At 41.6% G+C, this 24268-nt stretch overlaps 1 protein-coding gene across 1 annotated transcript in view; it reads right to left on the reverse strand.

Moving 5' to 3' along the window:
• LOC110948302 (cadherin-4-like) overlaps window positions 1-24268 on the reverse strand; it is a 232853-nt gene that overhangs the window by 70263 nt on the left and 138322 nt on the right. The window contains exon 4 of the mRNA XM_022189773.2: window positions 8207-8433. Coding sequence (XP_022045465.2) covers window positions 8207-8433 — 227 coding nt within the window. The remainder of the gene's footprint in view (window positions 1-8206; window positions 8434-24268) is intronic.

A 24268-nucleotide genomic window follows, 5' to 3' on the forward strand; every position in this document is an offset into this window, starting at 1 on the left:
GTGCTTTACAATGTGATCTAACCTGCAGAGCTGTTCCACAGTAAGTTTACCAACATATCTTAGGGTTACAAGACAGTAAAAACATGTCAAGAATTCAGTCACGAGCATCATTGCTGAAGCTACGCATCGGTTGCACTCTCCGCCTCAATCCCATTCCCCTGAGCTATCCCTTGCTCCCCCGCTCTCCCCCTCCTGCCCTCTCCTTGCAGGGGTATTGTTTTTTTACCGTCTCTCCTCCTAGTCAGTACGTCCTGACAGCTTGTCTCAATAACACAGATTCCTCAAGCACTGGATTGTGTTTGACTGATGGTGAACCGGCAGGTAAAACAACAGCACAAGCTTCCCCTACACCCAACACCACCTATCAGGAGGTCCCACCAAATTCCCACTTCATGTCGTTGCATTGTCTACTCCAGGATTACCAATGGAGCGTATAATTTTTACTCAGCTTTAACTTATATACAGTGGTCTGGTTCTTGCAGTTCTCGTATTTGAATGTGCACCATGTGAACACAGGGCTGCAAAATCTCAGGTGAAAAATCGAAAACTGAAACCATAAAAAAAAATAGAGAAAAGGTTAGAATCATAGTAAAATTAAACAATCTTAGTCACCTTAAACATCGCTGTCAAATCAGTATTATCAGCATCAGTAATCAGAAGACCCCACTTCAATTCCAGCTGCAGCTTATTCCATTGAATTGAAGCAAAAACTCTAAAGACCTCATTACAAAGCAGTGCCTTGAGGTTCAGAAACATGAGACGGAAATGGCTGATGTGAAGGTCTACAGGCAGCTAGAAGAGTTGGCCCAGAGCTGATAATAGTTAACTGTGAGCACAAGATCAAACATACAAACATGCTTTTACAGTTTTCAATCACATGCTGAATAAGAGAAACACCCAAGCTGAGGAACCTGATGAACCAGACACAAAAGATGAGAGAAAACAGTTTCATTACAGTAAAGGAAGTGCTGCGAGCGCAGAGCAGATAAGACATGTCAATGCTAAAAATCTGTATGCATATTTGTGTGTGTGCGTTCATGCCAAATAAGTGAAATCTGGGCTTGTGAATTCAGCAGCATAAGAAAAAGAGCTTCAAACACCATACATTTCCATACAAAGAGAGTCATGCCGTTAAAACCTCTTCCAGTTTTTCATTTTATATTACTTCTGTGCAATTCGTAGCTTTACAGTTCCTCCCCGGCAGTTGACATTTGAGAATAAAAATAAAATACAACACAGGAGCGGGCTACAGTGTTGGAAGATGGCAATGGCTTCTGGCACATATTGAAAGTTGAAGGTCCTGTACGATGCAGTCTATAAAAAGTGTTTTCTCTTTGTCTCCCTGTGTTTGTTCTTGCTTGGTCAAGGTCCCTCAGAGGGTTGGCTTGTATCTGCCAGCGGAAACAATGCTTTCAAGGCTGACTTCATTAGATGGACGCCCAGGAAAGAAAAAAAAAAAAAGCTTTTAAGGGTGCTTTAAAGAAACTGTCAAGCAACCTGGCATATGGTGTGTATGCGTTTGTGTGGGTGGGTGAGGGGTTTTGGTGTGGAGGGGCAGGGGCTGAGGTGTCATGTTTAGCTTCATCAGCCGAGTGCTACGTTTCAGACATCTTGTACGGCGCAGTCCAGGGCACTCTGGGAAATGGTGCAAAAGGAGAGGTTGCCACACAGCGAAAGGAATGTGGTCGGAGAGCAGATCATAATTTGGTATGAAGATGAAAGAAAGACAGGATTTGCTTCTCTGCCTGGGAACATCCATCCATCTACTATTTGTATACCGCTTAATCCTCATTAGGGTCGTGGAGAGGGACGCACACACACACCGTGGACAGGTCGCCAGTCTGTCGCAGGGCTACATATACAGACAAATAATCACACTCACATTCACACCTGCAGGCAATTTAGAGTTATCAATTAGCCTGAGAATCTTTTTGGACTGTAGGAGGAAGCAAGAGTACCAGGAGAAAGCCCACGCATGCACAGGGAGAACATGCAAAGTCCATGCAGAAAGATCCCAGGAAGGCCGGAACGTGAACTCTCTCACATGGTTTAAATGACAAATGCTTTGCTTAAAACCTGCATTAACAGATTGTTTCTGACAAGTATGGGCAGTAGATATCAGCTGTAAGCATCTCTAACCTTTGAACACCACGTGAGTTATTACGTCTTAGCTAACGAGACATAATCAAACACATTGAGAGGATCGTGGACAACCTTAATATGATCCATTTTCAGAGTAATTGTACAGATAATGTCATTTAATGAATAAATAAGCAGTCCTGTCTAAACACCCACACCTCATGAGTTCAGCAAAACTGGATGCATTATACATCTCGAAGTTGTAATTATTTTTAAACCACAAGTGGCGAGCCGACCAGCATCCTGAGAGTAGCATTGTTGCGATATCCTCCTATTGGAAACATTGTGGATAGTGAATGCAGATGCAGCAGTTAATGTTTACTCTGGTTGCACAAATTAATTACGTGAGTTCTGTCTCCGGTGCCATGTCAGCATTCCATTTAATCTCTTTTTTGATTCATGACGGAGCAGTTGCCAACAAGTCAGAGGTTCAGTGAAAGATTTAAACAGTTTTTCTGTTTAATAGTGTACTGTGCAATCACTGTTGCAATCCATGGGGCAATTTGAGGCTGTGCTTTTGAAAGCAATCACAAATAATCATGTGATCATAAATGAGATTCATGATTCAGACCGTGGTCCAGGATTCTACCTCAAAAGACTGCAATTTGATCTTTTGGCCAGAATGCCCAACAATAGTGCCATATTAGTGTCCATTTGATCATGGTAAGTCCAATATTCACTTTGCTTTTATCTCTGATTTTGGTATCCACCAACTCCTGATGGTAATCCAACTTCTCCTCAGTTCTTCAGTTAAATGCTCCACAATGTTCTCCAGTTTGCTGACAACTTTTCTGCAAACTGTTTGATACTGGGCTAGCAGGGCTTATCAGAGATCTTTTACTAAAACCATCCGCTTGCATCTGAAAGCAACGCTGACGAGAGCGAAGGAGCGAGGAGTGAACCAAACAAGTGATGCTGTGAGTCATACAACCAAATGAAGACTACGAGTACAGTGAGTTTAAAAAAAAATAACACTCCAGAACACAGGGGAACTGCACAGTTGGGTGATAATTATATGTGAAAATGTCACTACGGGCAACAGCATTCACACATACATCCATTAGATCAATTAGTATTGTGGAAATACTGATTACAGCAGCTATAAATATCTCTACAACTTGACAAAAAAAGGTCACAAGATCATTTGTGAATCCTCACTACTACTTCCGATGTCAAGATTGGACTTTTAACTTTGACCGTAACATGCTGGATAAGGATGTTGGGTGTTCAGAACAGCATTGAAAACAGTCATTAGAACAGCTAAAATTCAACAATGACAACTAATAAAAATCCACTTGCTGTGGAGGACTGTGTAATTCAATCAAGAGCTTTTTACCTTCAGTGTATTGAATGCAACTAAACAGTAAAGATGAGGTTTACAAAAGGCAGCAGACAATTTTGCTGCTAAAAGACTTTTTTTTTTACAGCATTCTTACAAAAGTGCAGTTCAAAGTACTGAGAAAGAAAGCTGGCGTGTTGAAAGAGTAAAGTAAAATATTCAATAGGATCCACTAAAATGAGTCAAATTTATGCCAAAAAATTGGCAATAACACTAAATTAGCGTATGTTTAAATTCTTTCTGGCTCCAATTACCAGTGGAAGTATAACAACATGTCCTCTTTCGACCAACAGGGGCGCTGCAACCTCTGGAACAGACATAATCTTGCTCATACTCCAGAGCAGCTGGCTCAGCGCTCGCGGCCGAAAAAGCACCAATGCTGTTTCCTCCTCCCCTTGCACTGTGCTACCAGTCTGTACAAGAGACAGACTAGCCCTCCAAACACATGTTGCCATATTCCATGTTCACTGAAACATGCATATGATCGTCTGCATTTAGTCCATATTCAAGAGACTAACCTCTGCCAAGCACAACATGCCTGTGTGCACAAAGAGGGTTTGTCAGCAGAGTGGGATGAGACAGATGTGAGCTGGGTCTGGACAAATGTATTCTTTTTCTTCAGAGAGAGGAAGGCTTAGTGGGGTTGACTGCAGGGGATGGTTGCCCCACATCCCACCAGTGTGGTGAAGGGAGGCAGAGGTGGAACGAGACATGTTTGGGATGGATTGTGGGGGATGAGGAGAAGGGTTGTCAGAAGCAGATGTGACCCCCTCCTTTCCTAAATAAGTCATGCTCCAGATCCTTTTATCTACACATGCTAACAGGTACTAGTGAGTTCCCTGAGGAGGAATGTAGAGAGAAAAAGACGGAGAAGGAAAAAAACTGAGAAAGAGACACAGAGAGAGAAAGAGCTGTGCCCATCACTGCTGCAAAAGGCTTAAGTGAGCTTTTCTCTAGCCATAGTGTAATTCTCATCAGACCCTGCAGCTCTGATTCACTCTTTCTTATTGATACTCAGAAAGAGAAAAAGTACAGGAAGGTGATGAAATTGATTTAAAAGGAAAAACAGGTTAAGCGGGGATGTCTTTGCACTTATTCAAACTATTATGAAAGATGGAGGATAGGGAGCTGAAGCAAACCGGATGGATATCGGAATTTTCAACGACACCTTTATAGATTTCAGAGATTTTAGGGCTGTGCTATTTCTGTTTTTCTCGCACAGAGAGCTTTTTTGGCTCGCAACTATGCACCGAATAAACCTCCAGGCCCCAAATATAAGACACTTTACGCAGTAACACAAAGACACAACCGCACGTAGACCATACACAGCAATGAAAATTTTACACAAAATTAGCATAATTCACACTCAATCCTACATAATCTCCCACAATAAAATAATATTCTCACACACATACCAGACACACGCGCTTACGCACACTAACACTATGTGAACAGGAGTCACTGAGTGTGAAATGGATGCGGCCCCCCCCAGCCCTGGTGCCATCAGCCTCAGCCAGCTGGCGGTGGTCCCAGCTCTTCCCCTCCACGCCACTGCCTCCCCAAAACCCTGCACGCTTTGATATCAGCCAGCCCCTGGCTACCCAGACATCTGGAAGTTATTATTCAACAGAGCACGCCACAAAGCGCCATTTCCATAATGAAACATCACATTTTGTTTCAGCGCCCTGCTTTCTCCTTCTGCTCTCTTACATGTTTCTTACAACTTGTGGCATATTTCTCACTGCTGACCATGTCCAGCGCTTTCATTGTTTGTCCATCTATTCATGGCTCCTCAGGATCTCCTTATTACCTGACTCACTGGAAAATGGGAAAAAAAAAAAAAAGTAGCTTGTCATTTGACCTTTACCACAATGTAGTCTAATACTGAAGCTCATACCATAGTGTCCAGTGAGTCCTTTGAAGCACCCCGAGTTACAAAAGTGTAAAAATCAAGGCCGATTCAATAGAGGCCTATTCAGAGCCAGAACAACATACTTATCTTTACTCCCATGGCTCTTTTGTTGGCCGATGTCCCATTCACTATCCGTCTGATTCTATGTTAACTTTGTGCCATTTCTTCTTTTTTTCTCCATTTGTACTACTAAGAAAACTCATCCGAAAATGTTTTATTATTTAAATTTTAAGTGGATTTTAATGCTGGCACTGAAAATCTAAATAATAAAACGTTAATCTGGAAAGTCATGGAATGTCAGAAGTTTAATGTTTTTTTTTTTTAACTTTAGCTGAAAACCATCTACATAGTTCACCTTTTATTAGTGTAGCCTTGCTCATTACTGAGTTAGGATGAACAAAAGATTCAAAGCAATAGCAGGTCAGTTCAAAATGGTTTCTGAAGTCCACCAAAAATGAAAACATCCCTTTGTTTACATAACTACCTCGGACAGATACAAGCACCCACAACCACAAAATCCATCTTTATTTTAATAAAAATGGAAAGGTCGACAAAGTCATGACAGGATAAACTTTTTTTTGGTGACACACTAACAAGTAAACCGATGCATTTTTGCCATGACAGACTTTTGGGCCACTTAGAGACAGTGAAAAGAAGCTGTAAACACAACAATGACTTATTACTTTTTGACATGTTGTGGTAAAAATGCATATTTTAACAGCAGCACATACAGAGCAACATTAGCATTTATTTTATGTTGTGTTTTGGCAAATGTAGTACAATACTGATTCTGACACTGTTTTTTGCTCGGTTGTTGCTAGAGGTACGGACCCGTACCCGTAGCCTGTGGACTACGGATACGGCACTTGCCATTTGCCAATCAGATAAGCGAGATCTGGTCACGTGACTCCCGTTAGACGCTAGCTATACGGACCCGTAGCATCGATACGACAGGTACGGACCCTAAACCTGACCCTAACACTAACCCTAACCTTAACCTTTGCTTACCTTTCAACAGTTTGCAGTGGTTAGCAGCTTCTTGACTCACGAGACTCGCATACGGGTCCGTATCTGTCTGGCAAATGGAAAGTGCCGTACCCGTAGCCTGTGGGCTACGGATATGGACCCGTATCCGTAGACACTACCTTTTTGCTCTGTTTGGGTCTCCACCAAACCTGTGGAAAGCATATCTGCATCTTTGAAGGCTAAATGCTCCATTACGTTCAACACTTTGCTACTAAATTCATCTGTTTACCAGTACTGGGTGAATAGCGTGGGTGTTTAAAGTTTCCACAAACAACAAGGACTGGGCCTCAAAACTAAAACGATGAGCTGGAAGAAGCTATAAGTCTGGGAAAATTTTTTCCAATGGTGACAAAAACAAACTTTAACACAAGTCAAAGAAACATCAAATCAGTGCATCCCATCTCACACCCTGACAATTGTCAGATTAGTTTTTTTTATAATAACATTAATATCGGTCCTGCACAATTCTACCTGTAGCAGAGCTCAAATGTGTTCTTTACCCTTGAAAATTTCATGTGGCCATCTCCTGTACCAATAAGTTACCATTCGACAGAGCATGCCACTAATAAACTTGTGAGGACTCAAAAATACAGTGAAATTTCGACCCACCCCACGTAGAACACTAATGTAACAGTTAGTAACCTCATCACCAATGTTGGGTATATTTTATCTGATATAATACACCCGATAAAAAAAAAATTCTCATCAAAATATATGAAAATACAGTAATGCATGGCAAATTGATGTACTCTTCTTTTGTTTTCCCCTATGCAACATCTCATAAAACGATGAAAAGGTATCATAGCGGGGTCCTACAAAATGGCTCTAAAATTAGTGAAAAATTAGGAAATTGATCATGAAAATCATGTGACGTGGGTGAAAATCAGAAAAAGCTCGTGTTCTAAGTTTAAGAGCCTGTAATTCAAAAATGATTCATAGCATGAACTGCTTCATTAAATGTACTACAGTCATTGTACATTCAAAAAAATCTGTTGATTCTTTGAGGTCAGGCGGGAACTTTCTTTAGTTTTGGATTATTCAATATGGAATGACATAACAGAGGTGCTGGCTGTCTATGTCAGTCAGAGTTCAAACCAAATACAATCTTTTGTGGGTTTCTTTGGCTGATCAAAGACAACTGGTTCCTACCCGAAACTAAGTTTGCCTGTCGAGAACAAGTGGCTCCTTTTCAGTCATTAAATCTTGTAAGTGACATGTTTGTCTCAGTTACATTTGATCTCATCAGAAACTTAATGACCAACTATCTGTGTGCGACGTCTACAACGGTACCGAGTTAGTGAACACTGGCTCCTAATCATTTGAGTTGTCACTGTCTAATCGGATTAACACTCACCTTGATATTGACTATCACATCTGGCCTTGTGCTTCTGTAGTCATGGGGACAGTTCAGTTCAGGCTGCTCAGTCTTCACATGACCTCTGACGGCTTTTAAATAGAGAAGGAAGAGCCGAGGATCCCTGGGGTATCCAAGGCACAGGATGTTTTCCAATAACAGCTTATGGCTGAGGGGAATCGTACTCTCCCCCTGCGGCAGTGTGATTCTATCGCTTTTAACCGTGTGCTACTGATACTTCTTTCTGCTCCAATCCCCTCCTCCCCTCTTTCTTTCTCTAAAACCCCAAGGAGTTCTGACCTGATTCTTGACTGCTACTATCACCAGACCACTGGAGAAAAAGTGATGGGAACAGGAAGCTCTGGGATGATAATTGAAATTTGAAGCATGATATTTCGGTGTGTCTGTGCTCGTGCTCAACGAGTGTGTAACTCACCTCATTTTCATTTTGTTGACGTGATGGCGGATCAATCAGTGCCAGTTGGACCATAGTCTCCCAGACATGTGTGTGCGGACCACTTGCTGTCAGTTTAAACTGGACTGGTTCGTCCAGATTGGCTCCTTCTCCCTGGGCAAAGATGGATCCATCTGTCCTCACACTGAAGATGGGGTCACTGCTCTGGAAAACCACAGCTTCATTCCCCATGCAGTCGTCAAATTTCACTGCAGACGAGAGAAATTGAGAAGATTTTAGTACATTATTTCCTAAAGGAGTAACAGAAAAGACATGAAATTGGCATATGAAGTAGGAATGCATTTAAAATTGCTGTTCCAACTCACAAACATACACACAAAGACACACACAGCACACCTGCAGTGCACACGTCCCAGCAGGAGGTAAATAGTGGAATGACTACTTTTAAGAAAGATCGTATAATTGTGCTTAGCCTGACACTGGCACATCTCACCATTTAGTCTCCATTAGTTATAAGGTCAAAGCGTCCCGAGAATTAGACTCTTGAGGATAATTCTGTGCAGCTGCATGTGCGAAAAAAATTGCCAAGTGATGTTGTGTACTGTTCGTGTGGAGGCGATGAAAAGATGAAAAGAACTTGCAACTGAATTTATTTGTAGGCAGACCAGGCAGGATGTTTACTAATTAACTGCTAGAAAAGTAACGCCTTTTTAAAATAAATGCATAATACATAAGGGAGACTAATATATTAACATGCAAAGAAGAACTTTAAAATTGTCCATGGCTTGTGCATATCTATATATATATGTTATATGTTTAAACTGTAATTCTCTGCAATATTGATTGTACTAGAGTTGCTGCATTTAACAGTAGTCTTGAGTGACAAATACTATGCTTGTAGCTTTTAATCTGAAGGCCAAATCGTTGTATTTCTTGTCTTTCTCCAGTTATCTCTGGCAGCTGGACTCGGCTCTCAGCCATGAGGTCATCTGCCTTCACCATGACTGCCACACAGGTCGACCCACGTTCTTCTTTCTGCACTCTGTGTTTGCACTGAGATGAGATAAATTGAAGGCACATATGAAAACGACAGACACGAAAACAATACCGTGCAGCACTCAACAGGTAACGTCGCCATCTCGCTGCATTTCAGGGGAACGTCTTATGGAGGATGTGGATGACTTGTTCACTATACTGATGCCACTGCATATTTCACGTTTCTTTAAAATACAAACTTCACATCGCTGCAGAGTCTTTTCTAAAGCCTTATTTCACACATCCAATGGTTTCCATTTCAGGAGAAAGTGTAAATGTGCTCGAAGAAACTTAAAACCTGACCTGAGTGTTATGTAATCTTTGGTGCTGTTATAAATAAAAATAATAATGTTGCTGCTGTCTGGGTTGCAATCCGTGCTGCACTCAGAAAAACATCTTGCCAAAAATTGATTTGAATTGCGATTCAGTTTTACCAATTAAGCAAAAAAAAAGATTAAATAGAGAAAACTTACACTACACACAAGATATTGTCTGAAAACTGCAAAGACAGAAACAAAGAAAATCTCTTTGGCGGCACCATAAACCAGCTCAGTTTGTGACTTTCTGTGTCATCTTGTGTTTGATCTCCTATGAAACTGTAACACGGCTCATGAGAAGATGAGTCACAGATGAGTGTGGTCTCCTATCTCCCCTTTCATCCTCCCGTAGGGCTCCTGCAGCCCTCCCTCGTGGGGAGTCTAGACGACATCGTAGCAAACCTTGTGGTGAAGGCCACAAGTTACTGCTGTATCTTCCCTTTTCTCCTCTCACAGCTCACAACAGATGCAACAAGGTTCCCATTCCAAGGAGTAAACTGGGTAAATCCGGCTTTTGGTTGCGTCTGGCCTTAAATATGCCTGTGATCATGTCAGTAACCTCCTCTCTGAAAGCCAGATGTCCAGACAGCCACTCAGAGCTCAGTCAGAGGAGACAGCTCTTCAACAACACTCTGGTCACCGAGTTTAGCAGGTGCTGCACAAGTGTACTGGTCTAGACAGAAGCAGACAGGATATAAGAGATGGATTACATCCACACAAGAGCCAGAAAAGCCTCTGCTGTTCATCAGATTGCGTCCCTGTTTGTATTGCTCAACGTATCTACCCTCAACATACCTCGACAAACCTTGCTTGCTGTTTTTTATTTGCCTCATTCGCTTTTCTTTTTGTCTAATCCCATCTCATTACTTCTCTACCATTATTTTTTGCAGATTTTCAAAGATTAGTTTTGGAAGGTGGTGGCGACAATAACAAACACACCAGTTGGCAAACATGTGTCTGTTCAAATAGAATTTTGGAAGGCTGCCTGAATATATTAACAATGAGTAGAAGTAAAAAAAATCACAAACCAAAGCATGCTTTATTGTATTTCTAAGTGCTTGTATCTGTGAAACATTCAAACACCGGTTAAAAAAAATAAATAAATAAACAAGCAGCAGGTGGTCTGTTGCCCCTTCTCTCACTGTCCTCCAATTATTGTCTCTTCTCTCTATGAGCTAGGCACACAGCCAACAGTGCAGCAGTAATGCGGTTATGGTTGGTAGAGGCCTGTATGCTGGGAGGTACTGAGACAAGGGGTAATCACAGGGGGGTATCTTAAACCATATTAAAGAAAGCATGTATTCCTGGGTCATCACTGCTATGGGAAAAGAATCTAATATCAAAAATAAAATGTTATCGGTCCTCATTTTAATATTAAAAAAAGATGAGAAGAAGAAAAAAACACACCAAAGGAATATGGGTGAAAATCCTATTTTGTAAGCACTGTGTTTGCAGCACAGTCATTTTACTCTGTATTCAATAACTCTGTATTCGACCACCGTGGTTTTGCAGTAGTTAAACATGATGGCACAACATGTTCTCACACCTAAATGACAGTATAGGTCGACTGCCAGTAACTCCCACAATTACATAAATGGTATTTCAGTGTCTGCAAATGAGATTAGAGAATGAGTGACCGCATTCAGTGGAAGTGGTGATGTCATAAGTCAATCACAGGACTTTCATACTGAAGAGTGCAGCTCATGTCCCATATAAACTACTCAAAAATTTTCTGTTCTCATTTATTTGAATGAGAAAGTATCAAAACTTTTGACCAGCAGTGTACATACAGAGCTAACTTATCTATTGTTGTTATGCACTGTTTTTTTAGAGTTAGGCACCAAAACTATTTGGTTGTGTTTATTAAAACATGGTGGTTTAAGCTAAAAAACACTCTTCTGCCTCTGTAACAAGCATCCTTTCCATCCTGCTCCATCTAATAAGGAGCAACAGTATGCACGCATTTGTTCACATTCCAAATCAACCAACCACTATTTGCTGTTTTTCTGGTGAAGTTGGACTACATGTCAAGAAGGCCACAAAGAAGTAGTTAAATGTGTGTGTCAGGATTTGTACAGCTATGTGCCAGCCCTACGATGGGCTGGGGTCCCATCTTTTGGAGGATCAGTGGGACTGGCCCTGCAAAAGATGAGTATATATAGATAACAAAACAGACTGAGGGATTATTGACTCAAAGCTTTGTGTAGGCCAGAAAATGTGTTCACCTGAAGCTGTGTTCTCTCCTGCTGTGATTTCATATACTGCTCTGTGAACTGGCTTTAAAAAGTAGCAATAAAACTAAACTGTAATTCAGTTTTATTCCTTAATATTTGAACAGCAAAACTAACACGAAATCTGGCTTAAAATCAGCAGAGACTAATTAGTTGTATCGAAAAAAATACATCTTTCGATGAAAATCAGTTAAGCCAAAGTCGATAAAGCCAATGAATAATAAGGCAAGTGGTCATGTATTTACTGTAGGTGTATAATCAATCCTTGTGTAGACATTTATTTCTCAATGATTGCCTGCATGTCCTTACAGTGACGAGCTGAACCAACTACACCAATACCACACGCAAATGGAGTGACAGACTGCGCATACAGTACCCAGAGGGTCTTGTTCTTGCACCAATTAAAGAAACAGACAGTGCCAATTTTACCCTTCCATCAACACACACACACATTCACACAACTCCAAAAGCTCCTCTTCCATTCAGCTGGGTCAATACCGCTATAAGGGAGATTATAAAAATCGGCCAGCAACAAAGCAATGAAGCCCAACGGCACAGTGCTGCACATTAACAAGTCGTCTAAAGCAGTGAGCCCAGGTTGTGCATTGATCTGGTAAATAAGACAGACACCCCAGTGTGCCAAACAGCCAGCAAAGCACTTCTCCATCATCTAGTCAGCCCCTGAAATCTAACAAATTCTACTATAGTAAGTGCGTTCCCACAAAGCAAAGGGAAGCATTCCTCATCATGAGCGTCTGGAAGACAATAAAACAGTGCTTTGTGTGTTACTTGGATGATTTCACACCCCTAAACCCAAACTTCTCCCCCTCTTTTCTAATTAAAGATCCCAAATGCCTCCAACCAGACAAGGACAAGGAGGAGAGGAAAGCTGAAAAGAGATGTGACCTTCTTGTGGTGTTCTCTGGACAGCCTGACAGGAAGTAGCTGACAAGTGTTGAAAGGGAAGTGAGAAAGGGATGGAGTCGGGGGAGAGCAGGCGAGAGGGAGAAAGCTAAGGAGTGACAGAAAGAAGGTGAGAGGAGAGGGGGAGATGGGAAGGGCAGAGGGAGATGGATGAGAGGGTGGAAAGAGTGTGGAGGTGGCAATCAGAGAGACAGTGAAATGAATGAAAGGACATTAAAGAGGGAAAAGAAAACGCAAAAAAGCTCGCAGGCAGATTGCAGTTGCTAAAGTGGAGATCTCCCGAGGCAGCACAGTTTATAGCTGTAGTCATTTAAACTGTTCAAAGTGTGGCGCATTGAATGCATCGGATGTCACCTTGCCCTACAAAACAGTACTTTTAGTAGCACTAGATGCTGCTGATCTCCGTTACAATCAGGCTCATTGTGGACAAGAGGAAGGAGTAGAAAGAGGAAGATGGAGATGATGATGAGGGGGAGTGAGGACCAGGAGGTGAGCTGGAGGTGGAGACGGGGAGTGCAACGGATGGAGCCCTGGCACTGGGCTTCTGGCTCAGTGAACTGGCTCTCTCTTACACATCCACATTGGAATGGATGGGATGCTCAGATGGCTGTTTAAACAGGTTAATTGGGCTGGCCTCCCGAGAGATCAGAACAGATGGATAGATGGATAGAATGAGAGAGGAGAAAAAGAGAGCAAAAGAGCGACAAAGGAAGAGCAATGGCGCTCAGAGAGATGGAAACAGAGGGCGGGATGAAGAGATGGATGGTGAGAGACGAGTATGGCCACTGATCACAGGCACCGTGGGGAGTATGCAGTCTAATCAGAGTAGAGCGGAGCGCTACAGTGGGCTAGGCCCTCAGTGGCTGCCTAAACAGAGCCAGGTCCACTGTCCACCACTGATAGACTATGAAGGGAGTACAAACTTGTGATGGAAGGCAGTTTAAAGCAATGTTAGAAGCCCATCAGGGAGACTGACTCATTGAAGCCAATCACGCAGACTGGCTCATCTATCTATCCTTCTCAGAAACCTTCAAAGGGATGATTGCAGGAACCATCTAAACCATTGCAAAAATACTTGCAGTGTGAAAGCACACGCAGGCAAAAACTGAGAAAGAACATGTTACGGACAAAGAGTTGTTTCCAAACTTTGTATTGCCATCCAGGAATAGTGTAGCGAGACTACATCAAACCAAATTTTTCAATTCTCTTTTGGATGAAAAGAATTGGAGGATGCATAGTACAAAGCACAAATGCATTAAGTATTAGACAAAACTAAAAGCTACTTATCTGTCAAACTGGAATCAAAGCAAAGCTGGTAGTATAGTACAACTTTTCAGACCTGCTGGTGTTGGTTCACTTATCTGACTGTTTCATGTTTTCAGTGTATTTTATGTCCATATGCACTTGGGAAATTTACAGAATGAACTGCAGTCATGTTTGCCAACTACAAAGGCACAACAAATTCAAAAAACACTTAACAGAGTGAGAGAGTTTTACTCTTTAAAGTTCCCACAGCACAAGCAAGAGGGGCTTTATTTTGTTGGGAGGGAGTAGAAAACCTGAAAAGGAAAAAAAGATTTTTTTTATGCGCTTATCAGTAGGCATAAGCTCAATGTTCATTCTGTGTGGGGATGTGAAGAAAAAAACCCCATTTCATTAGCCATTGAAAATAATGCTTCCATTCTGGGTATTTAGACACATTCTTTAAATTTCAGACATGTAACAGCTTTCTTGTTTCCCAGTTTCTGTTCGTCTAAACTTTCCCAGCCTTGCTTAGACAGCAACAATGCACTGCTCCAGCAGATCATCTACCATACAGTGAATGTAGCGTTGTGTGTGTCCTGGATATGGATGGCCTGTGGTGTCTTATGTAAAATTAAGCAGCTTTACTCTGTGTTTTGTTTGGTTGAACACCGATACACTTTACTTCACTGCTCCACTTTCTCTGAGTGAAAATCCAAAATGTCAGCATGAGATATTAGGCTGTAGATAGAGCTTGGCAACTTTTTAGCCCAAAACACCTTGCTGGGTTTGCTATAGAATGCTATCTTATTCCTTAACTGAGTGAATTGAATGGGGAGAAGGCTTCAATACAAGGGAGAACTTAAGCAAGCACAAAGCAGCTAATTGAAGTATGGATGCACGCAGCTGTGTAACTGTGGGGGCATGTCTGCATGTGTGAATGTCATACACCTCCTCCAAACATCTACATTTATTTTAAACCTTCCTGTCAGCAATGCTTTAACACCAATTAAAAGCTGCAGCGCATGGACAGAGTGATGTTTGTATATGTTGTAATTATTGGTTATGAAAATTATCTTTGAGTTACAGTACAGTTTTTTGTCAATCAAAATCATTTGAAATTGTGTTGAAGTTTCATCATTTGCATGGAACTGGTACTGTCAGTTGCTAGGCAGCTGTACAGCCATATTTATGCCATTATATTGACAAACTCACTAACCTGGATCCACAATTCACAATTTAATAGTGATACAAAAATATTAAATTAGTTTCCTGGCCTATCTGAACATATATACCAATCAAGGCTATCTGATCCCAGAGCTGCTGGAGTCTTTGCATACACACTGGTGTCTAATCACAGAATAAAATTGTGAAAATATGCTTGGTTGTGCATATACTTTAATTCTGCTTTGCCTGTTTAATCTTTGCCATTGTTGGAAGGACTGAATTTGTATTAAAAATTCACAAAATGATGACGTGCATAGGCTTATTTATTTTGGCATCCTCCAAAGGAAAATCACCTAAATAAGAACTGAAAATAAAAAGAGCAAAAATGTGCTTGACAGGAATTTATCAAACAACTATTCAACTGCAAAACATTATTGTAAATATGACGGCAGCCACTTCATCCATTACATTGTTTAGCTGCATTAGCCGCCTCGTCTCCTAGCATTTCCACATAGCTAGTAGCACAATAGGTGGCAGTATGCATTTTGACACTATGTTGACTGATTTTGCTTGTGTTGTTGCTCCCCAAAGACCCAGTCTAAACCCTGGAAAACCCTGCTTACAACAAGGGGAATAAAACTTATAATTGTGCGAAGGTTGTGAATATACCTTGAGGGTCCTTCTGTTTCACAGTGGTCCAGTACATTATGCCAGAGTGCATGTTTGCCGAGATTCACAGATCAATAATGCACAAGGACACACAGCCTATGCATATTTACAGAGAGACCAACAAGAGACCACAAAGACATCGTATTTGGCTAATCAGCGTTCACTAATGAATGATTAGTATTCCTCCAAACAAGCACAGAAGTGCTTGATTGGCCTTCATCAATTCCTCGGCATCTCTCCCAGCAAGAGGAGCTGAACTGTTGCTTGGGCTCGTATCAGGACTCCAAACAATCATACCATGGTACTGCTTGTATGAATAAGAAAAACAGCAAAGCCTGAATTGAACACACAATGAAAAATAATCTTCCTCAAAAAATGACAAATATACCATTTCGATATCTACAGGAAGTCCTGCAGTTATCACGATGTATCTACGTCTCTACATGTCCACAAATGGGCACCAAAGACTCGTATTTGTTTCAGTCTGTATTGTTTTTATTAAACATCCAATTCCCACTTCTTCTCATCCACATTGTGTGCTTGTGGTGAGATATGAGAAATTGAAGGCAGACTGAAAGAGACCGAGACGGCGAGAGAGGGAGAAAAAAAGAGAGAAAATCGAGTCTTTTGGCAATTAGGGCTAGCTTTAGTGGTGATTAGGAGAGAAGGCAGTGAAAGACAGAAAGGGATCAGGCAGAATAAAGCCTCTCCCAGGAAGCGAAAAGCCCCTTTGTAGTGGGAAAAAAAAAAGAAAGGGAAATAACAGCAGAGCAAAAGTAAGCACAAATTTCCTCAACTTTCTTTGCAGCAGCGGATCTATGTTGTGCGGCGAGTTAAGTTGGCGTGGAGCTCGCATACACAGACGCACGTGCTTAACGCAGTTGAACGGTATTTACACAGCAAACCACAGCTCATATCCCTACACTCCCCTCATTCCCTCGCAGCAGTCATTTGGCCTTTTACCTTGCCTTTCTGTGGTCGTGGTTCGGTGCATTTTCTGGATCGATAGCCAACAAATTCAATGATGGATTTGATATGTACAGTATAGGTTATTGTTCCCTGGAGCCTTGGCCCGGATTTTGTATCACTCTGTACCACTGCAACACCTAAAGGCCTGCAGCAAGAGATGTGATACAGTCTGACCAATGGGACTTAGCACAGTGGAGTGCAGTAGATTGATTGAGCATGTGTGTGTTTGTGTAACATGGTCTGGCGTCTGGGAGGCTGTTCGAGATCATGGTGTTAATATAAGGCTCTCGTAAGAGTGAGGAGGTGTGGTGTCTGACTTGTCTTTGAGAATGTACAGTTTACTGTGAGAGTGACTGCTGCTGTCAGCGGTTTGCATCAAGTCTGGCTCTGGAGGATTTGGGTTTGCTTACATGCATTCTAATTTTGCTAACCTTATTCCACCTTTTTTGTCCGTCCAGTCTATCCTAAAAAACCACCAACATTCAGCTGCTGCTTGTCTGAGACAGCGATCTCAAGGTCAATACAACGTTGTCTGCATGTTTCCCTTCATCTCTAACATTTACACCTATCAGCATTATCTGGAAAAGCTCCTAGTCATCACCTGGTCCCAATCCACCAAACCAAAATCCTGTATCTCTTCATATTTTCTGTCATGGTGGCAAACAGGAGGACAAGTGTAGCTATGCTAGAATAAGAAAGGCAGCTTAGTACATGAAAAACACAGGCTTCAACTTTGCTTTTATTTCGGTGTTTGCCTGCAAGCATCAAATATACTTGTAAAGAAAAAGAAATCATTTTCATATTGTTTCTCAAGCTTCCCCAAGGAAGCAAACAGCACGAAATTGCTTTCCCCAACTGCTGGAGGAAATACAGGCTGTATTTCTCGAATCTAATCAACATCTCTCCATCAAAACTTTAAGAAAAGATTCTGCTATCCAATTTTAGGGGTCAGAGCATAAACCAGAGAACTCCCTCTAGCCTTTAAACCGTGGAAAAGCATACATGTAATTACACAATCTGTATGGAGGATAAGGAACAAGGTTTGCCAGTAGTAAGAGGCTATATCACTTCTTTCAGTTGAAAAATAGCCATCGGGCTATGATCCCTGAAATCCAGGGGTGATAGTGGACTACTATGCCTGAACCATGCAATTAGTGGTTCTGAAGTTTCACTGAGATAGGAACTCCGCTGAAAGTTCAGCACACGGCCAAAGCAGTGACATGACTCCATGAACAAGCAAAAAACCAGAAATACCCAGAGCTTTAGTTATCAATAGCAACTGTAGAGCTGCAACATTATGGAGCAAATGATGCATAGAAGTATTCACACACACAGAGTGTTGTCCTTAAAACCGAAATACTTTGCATTGGTTTCACAGTTTTAACATTAAAGTTGGATTCAAATAGTCTACTTTTTGGAGAAAAGTTGACTGCTGCTGCATGAATCACTTAAACTTTCTAAGTATATGCACATTCAATCCAATTCTAAATTATAGAAATGAACCCCAAAAATCCAAAGATCTGTCAAAAATTTGACATTTTCTGTCAAAGTGTTACCAATTAAGCTGAAATGGCTGATAGAAAAATATAAAACTACCAAGTATTGCTAAGAATTGCAAGCAACATTTAACATTCGATGAACCATAACGATGAAAAAACTTTCATTGCTTACCACTAAGTATATTTACAGAACTGTCCACTGTCTGAGGTCTTGCTTGGTTAAAAGCCTGCCCTAAAAGCGTACTCCACTGATATAGCATTAAACTCTACATATCACCATCAGACCTACAATACACAGTTTTTAAAGGATCAATATCAGTGCAGTGGACCAGAGGTACTGTCTTACACATTCTTCTTCACTGACAAAATCTAATCTATATTACCCACAATGCAACTTGACCATCACTTGATGCAGTTAGACAGATTTTGGGCATCTCTTTAAAGCTACAACAGACTTGATACAGCTTTTTCATTAAGTGCTCCACAAGACTACTTATACAGATCTAGTGATGTTCAGCATCTCAGATCACTAGAATTAGTTCACAAAAAAGATTTGTTCAAATGATTTGTTTACTGAATCATCTAGCGTTCAAGTTTCAACACCTATAATTCCACTTACTGAACAGAAACATGACCAAATGATGTATATTCCTCATTACAACACAACACTAATTTGCTCCCATTAATGGGCTGATTGTAAAATCCTTGTCAGAATAGATTTATTTCAGTAAGACACTGATTTCACAAATGACTGGGGACAGGCTTGTATGTGGGTACAAGCAGCTATGTGGGGAATTTTGTTTATAAACAACAGCATTGCAACAGCAAATATATCTAGAAGGGAAATACTGTTATTAGAGTCGGGAACATCTACCGAACTGGCATGTGACAGTGCCTAAAGCGAAACATAATGACATCTGGGATGGGCAGATGTGTGTGATTGGACAGAGGCACATCCACGCTTTCCGAATAAAACTGTGAATTATAAAATACATAGAGGTATTCCATTGCAAATATTTCAATTGCAAAATAATTGAGCTATATATTTAGCTGCCTCTCCAGTGAGTCTCTAATACCAACTGCACCAACATGGAGTGCAGTTGGCTAGGATGTAGTGACACATGAAGTAGTTCATCTATTCCAGGTTATGTTTGGAGTTCCCTCTAGCTCCCAGTAGATTAAAAAAAACCCCAGCAAAAACAGAACAAAACAAGACGACATGGTCATCAATATCCCCCGCCATATGTGAAGTCTATGAGTCTATATCCAAAATAGTGATCAAGGGCCATAACTCTGTTAAATATTATCGCACAGGTCTCATTTTCGAACTTGATCAAGGTGTTCATGGTGTGAAGCTACACTCTAAATTTCGTAATCCTAGCTGTAATAGTTTCCGAGAAAAGCTGTCCCCTTCATCTCGGACGGACGGACGGACGGAGGCCAAACCTATATCCCCCTTTTCCACTTTGTCAAGGCGGGGGATAAAAATAAAACACGGTGGACTTGGAGTCCGTCCATGAGAATTACACTCACTGGAGAGGCAGCTAAATGACATTGAATTCTTCCATAACAGCAACATGGTCAGCCTGCAGGGAGTGAAACATGAGACAGGACGGGGCCAGCACAAGAAGGTTAGCAACTAAAATACCAAAATAATAGTGTTGCAGGTGACCACAAATCATTAAAAACACAGATGATCATGGATGCCATCAATCTGTTGGATGGATTAAAAAAATTAAAATAAAAATGCTAAAATAATTGGGTCATCAAATATACTAAATACTTTGTCGTCAATCAAAATAAGACTGCAGTCTTGAGACAAAGGCTTCTTCCAAGGGACCAACACTTGTTATTAATCAACGTGGTTTGATTAATATCAAGTGTTGTTAATCAAACCATGTTGACATGTTTACTGAAAGTGTAAGTAATTTGTTCACTGATGAAACAATGTTGCAAAAACAATACTCACTTCTGGTAAGTAAAAGCATTATTAGCACTTTGATTATTTTTAGACTCTCCCAGCACTTGGGAAAATTAAGGAAAATAATAATAGTCTGTATACATACAAAAATGAATCACAGCGATTTCAAACCAAATATGTTTATTTCAACTAACGAAACCAGAGTTTCTACATTAACCAAGTGCTATTGTTAGATCCTACTGTAGATATAAAGCCTGGTTTCTGGTGTGTGTTGAGTATGTAGTTGCTTTGTACGCCGTCCACTCAACCATCTCCTGCTGACTCAGATGCAGTTCATAAATGTGGGTTTGTTCATTCAAAAAAGTTGCCTCTGAATGAGCCAGTGACTATGCTGCACCAATAGCAATATTAGGGGGGAAAAATTGCTAAGAAATGTAATTCTGTTGGTGCATGTGCAAGAGCTTGGATGTGTGTGTGCAGAGACCTGCAAGCTGGAGTACGGTGTCACAGAGCAAGCTAAATGAGACAGAGATGATTACTAACAACATCTTCCTGAGGGCATCTGTGTCATTATGTGTGAGTACATGATGTTTTCTATTATGTAGCAGCACCGAGCCTTATGTGGGCTGAATGAGCGGCCCGCTGACTGATGGGTCTTAAAACTGTCAGGTAAATGTGTTTTAGTGCTGGTAGACAATAACAAGGCATAGTCCAAAGGTTGGCCAAGCCAGGTGGTTTAAGTGTGTTTCTGTGTGTGTGTGTGTTTGTGTGCATGCACAGGTTGAACAGTGCAAATGTCTCCCCCATGGGTTAAAGTGTGAAATTACAGCAACACTTTACTGCAACTGTTGATAAGATGCACACTGATACGCTGAGGCTGTCAGGTAACCACCTATACACTGGCAAACCCCCTGAAACTGTCTCTCAAACGCGCACACACACACACACACACACACACACACGCGCGCAACACACAACACAACATGGAGAAAATCACAGAAGCTGGGGGCTGAAGGAGGCTGGCAGAGAAGGGCTTCCCTGAGGTACAAACACAGACAGCGGTGTAGTAGCCCACCCTCTCCCCCTGCCACCCAAAAACAAATCCTCCAGCCATCCACAAACAAACACATATGCTTTGGAGACAAATGCACATACATCATTTGTCAGAGTGTCAGAGATGTGGCACAAAAGCCTCATGGCCGCTATTTGTTGTGCGATCTAGTCAGGTTAAGAACCTGGAGCCGTTCTGGACCGACCATGTGCCACATGCGGGGTTTGTCGATGAGAGGAAGGCCAGCCTCTGCCTCGGTGCATTTGTATGAGAGATAAACAGGTAAATATGCACACGTGTATCAGCGTCAATTCAATGTGCGGGGCGATCTGCTTATGGTATGCTTGAGTGGACAGGGAAAATAAATTAGCAGTGCTAGCAGGTTGCTCTGACAAGTCCTGTTAATGAGAACATCCTCTAGAGCCTTTTGGGCCACGGAGAGAAACCAGAGGCCGTAATCATCTGTTCAGCCTGGGAAGATGGCATGGAGGGGGGGGAGGCTGCAGAACGGCAAAAAGTCTGCACAATTAGACCCACACCATCTGCAGGAGAGGTGTTAATGTGTAGTGGATACTATGAGCAATTTAAAAAATATAATAATAATAAAAAAAATCGATAGAGGACAAATTTCTGCATTGAAAAAGACCCAGAGGAAATATTTATCCTTTACATATAGATGTCTATGCAAACTAACCTGGAATAGGATTTTGTGTTTAGTCTGGACATTTGCACACTACACACTCCCAATATGGGGAAAAAAAAGCTCATGGCGCTCAGAAGTCAGAAAGCCTCTAGGCAAACATGCTTAGTGATGTACAGCATTGTAGCAAAGTCAAAACTTGCCAAAGGCAGGTTGTCCCATAGGGTGTATGACAGCTCCATTTGACTGAGGGAAAATGAGTTAAACATGTTATGACAAAGCAGTAATGTTGTACTGAAAGTCTGGTACTTAAGAGAATACAATGCTTTGAACAATATTTGAGCCCATCCGTGTCCTGTGGATTATGTACTGTACTGTGAATACTTTGTATTGCACGCATACATTTGTAAGTGTACGCATCTCTGTGCGAGTTAGATCTGTGTGCATGTGATCAAGCATGTGTGCACACAGACATGTATTTGTGAGAAGTTGCCAATTTGGCTACAGGTTGAGCTCACCTGCAACCTGGCTTAGTGAGGCAAAGCCAACTGGCTCCTCATGAGTTTGGAAAATCAACAAACCAAGTAGAGGGCTTTAAGAAATGCATGAGGCGCTTCGCTGTGTAGCATTACCATGATTCATCTTCACAAAACTGCAAAAGCTTGTGATAATCGCTTTAGCTAATCCTTGCACGCTTCGGGCAAACAAGCATGAAGAGAGTGAAGGGGTGGTTCTTTAACCCTGGGGGGAGGACTGGAATGGTGATGGTTGGTGATGGTGTGGGTGAAACATGGTCAGGGTGAAAATGTGTTTTTTATGTACCTGTGTGTGTCATAGCATGTCACTTGTGGCCCTTGGATGCAGTTTAAATCCATATATAATTAAAAACATGGAAAGCGTCCAGCGCAACTGATATTTGAAGGTATTGGGGTTGAATATTGGGCAAGATGAAATTCATGTGTTACTTGCTGGTGTGTGTGTGAAGTACACATACCATATTGTAAGTGTTTTTAAAGTCATTTGGCTTTTTTGAGAGTAAAGACAGACAGACATAGTAGAGAAGGAGTTCAAGGTGAAATTTTGCACTAAAAGACAGGCTGGCTAGGAGTTGAACCAGTGACATTTTAAAACCATGTGGGCCCATACCTAACCACTCCACCACCATGTTGTCCACATGTGTGAGTTGCACAACTTGAAGTTCTACGTATCCAGACGTATCTATCATTATCTATCATTTCTTTGACATAAACATCATCTCTCATTCTCAGCTCTCCCTGGTTGCAAAGCCTCACCTGTGCAGCTTCTATTCCTAGACTTAGGATGCCTCCAGTAGAGCAAAAGCACAAAAGGTTTATACCTGGACTGACATCTTCCTGGGATATGGCCTATAGACATGGCCACAGGATCACCTCATTAGCATCAGAAGGTGCTCTCCTTCCTGACAAGTGAGACTTCACTGCACTGCTCTCACAAAATAATGAGCAAATATAACCTCTAATGGCTAAATATAGGTAACGGTGGTCCCAAGAGACTTGGTGCAGAAACCATACAATTCGAGAGGTGTCTCAGGCATTTCAAAGTTTGTGTTGCGGTGTGGGTGTGAGGAGGGCACAAAGTAAACAAAAGACTTTAAGAGGAGGAAATGATGGCTGAACAGTGTTTGATGAGAGCTCTTAGCCTGTAGCTATAGCGCATTAGGCACAGATGAACCACAGCCAGCTCCCACACTGTTAATGTGGAACACATTACAACTGCACAATGAGTTATGATTGGCATTAAAAAGCAAATTATTTAGACTTCACAGCTGGATTTAAAGGGCTACCACCGCTGTGCCCTGCCCTCTCTCATGCCTGCCCACGCTTACACTCACTGACACGCTGGTGACAATCACTCCACAAGACTCGCCTCACCGAGCGCGTGCACACACATTTAGCGAACCCTTCCAATGGTGTAGACACAGTGTGTTTTTCTTTTGATGTTTCAGTCTGTTAACTTATTTGAGTTACTCTGTGTTGATGCGACCTTGAGCTGTGAAGTGAATGATTACAATGACTGTTTGCGAGACAGTAAACAGTCAGTATATTGGCTTGAAAAACTTAAGCACCTCATTTGATTCGGCCACTACCTGAGTTTAACATCTCTCCTATCTGGAAACATTTCAATACTTTCTCTCGCCACCTCTTCCAGTGCTAGGGGAAGGTCTAATAATGGCATCATGCATTTTGGTACACCGTGAAGGAGCAGTAGATGCAGACCAGTGGGGAGAGAAAGAGGGGGAATAAGTGGGAAAGGGTAGAATCACAAATGAAGAGACCTCTCTTCCGATTACTCTCTCTTTTTCGCCCACATGATCTCTCTCTCCCTCTGGGGCCGGGAGGCTAGCTGTGAAATGAATGAGAGGCAAAGCGTGGGCAGGCG

The sequence above is a fragment of the Acanthochromis polyacanthus genome, chromosome 6, assembly GCF_021347895.1.
Source record: "Acanthochromis polyacanthus isolate Apoly-LR-REF ecotype Palm Island chromosome 6, KAUST_Apoly_ChrSc, whole genome shotgun sequence".
Classification (NCBI taxonomy): domain Eukaryota; kingdom Metazoa; phylum Chordata; class Actinopteri; family Pomacentridae; genus Acanthochromis; species Acanthochromis polyacanthus.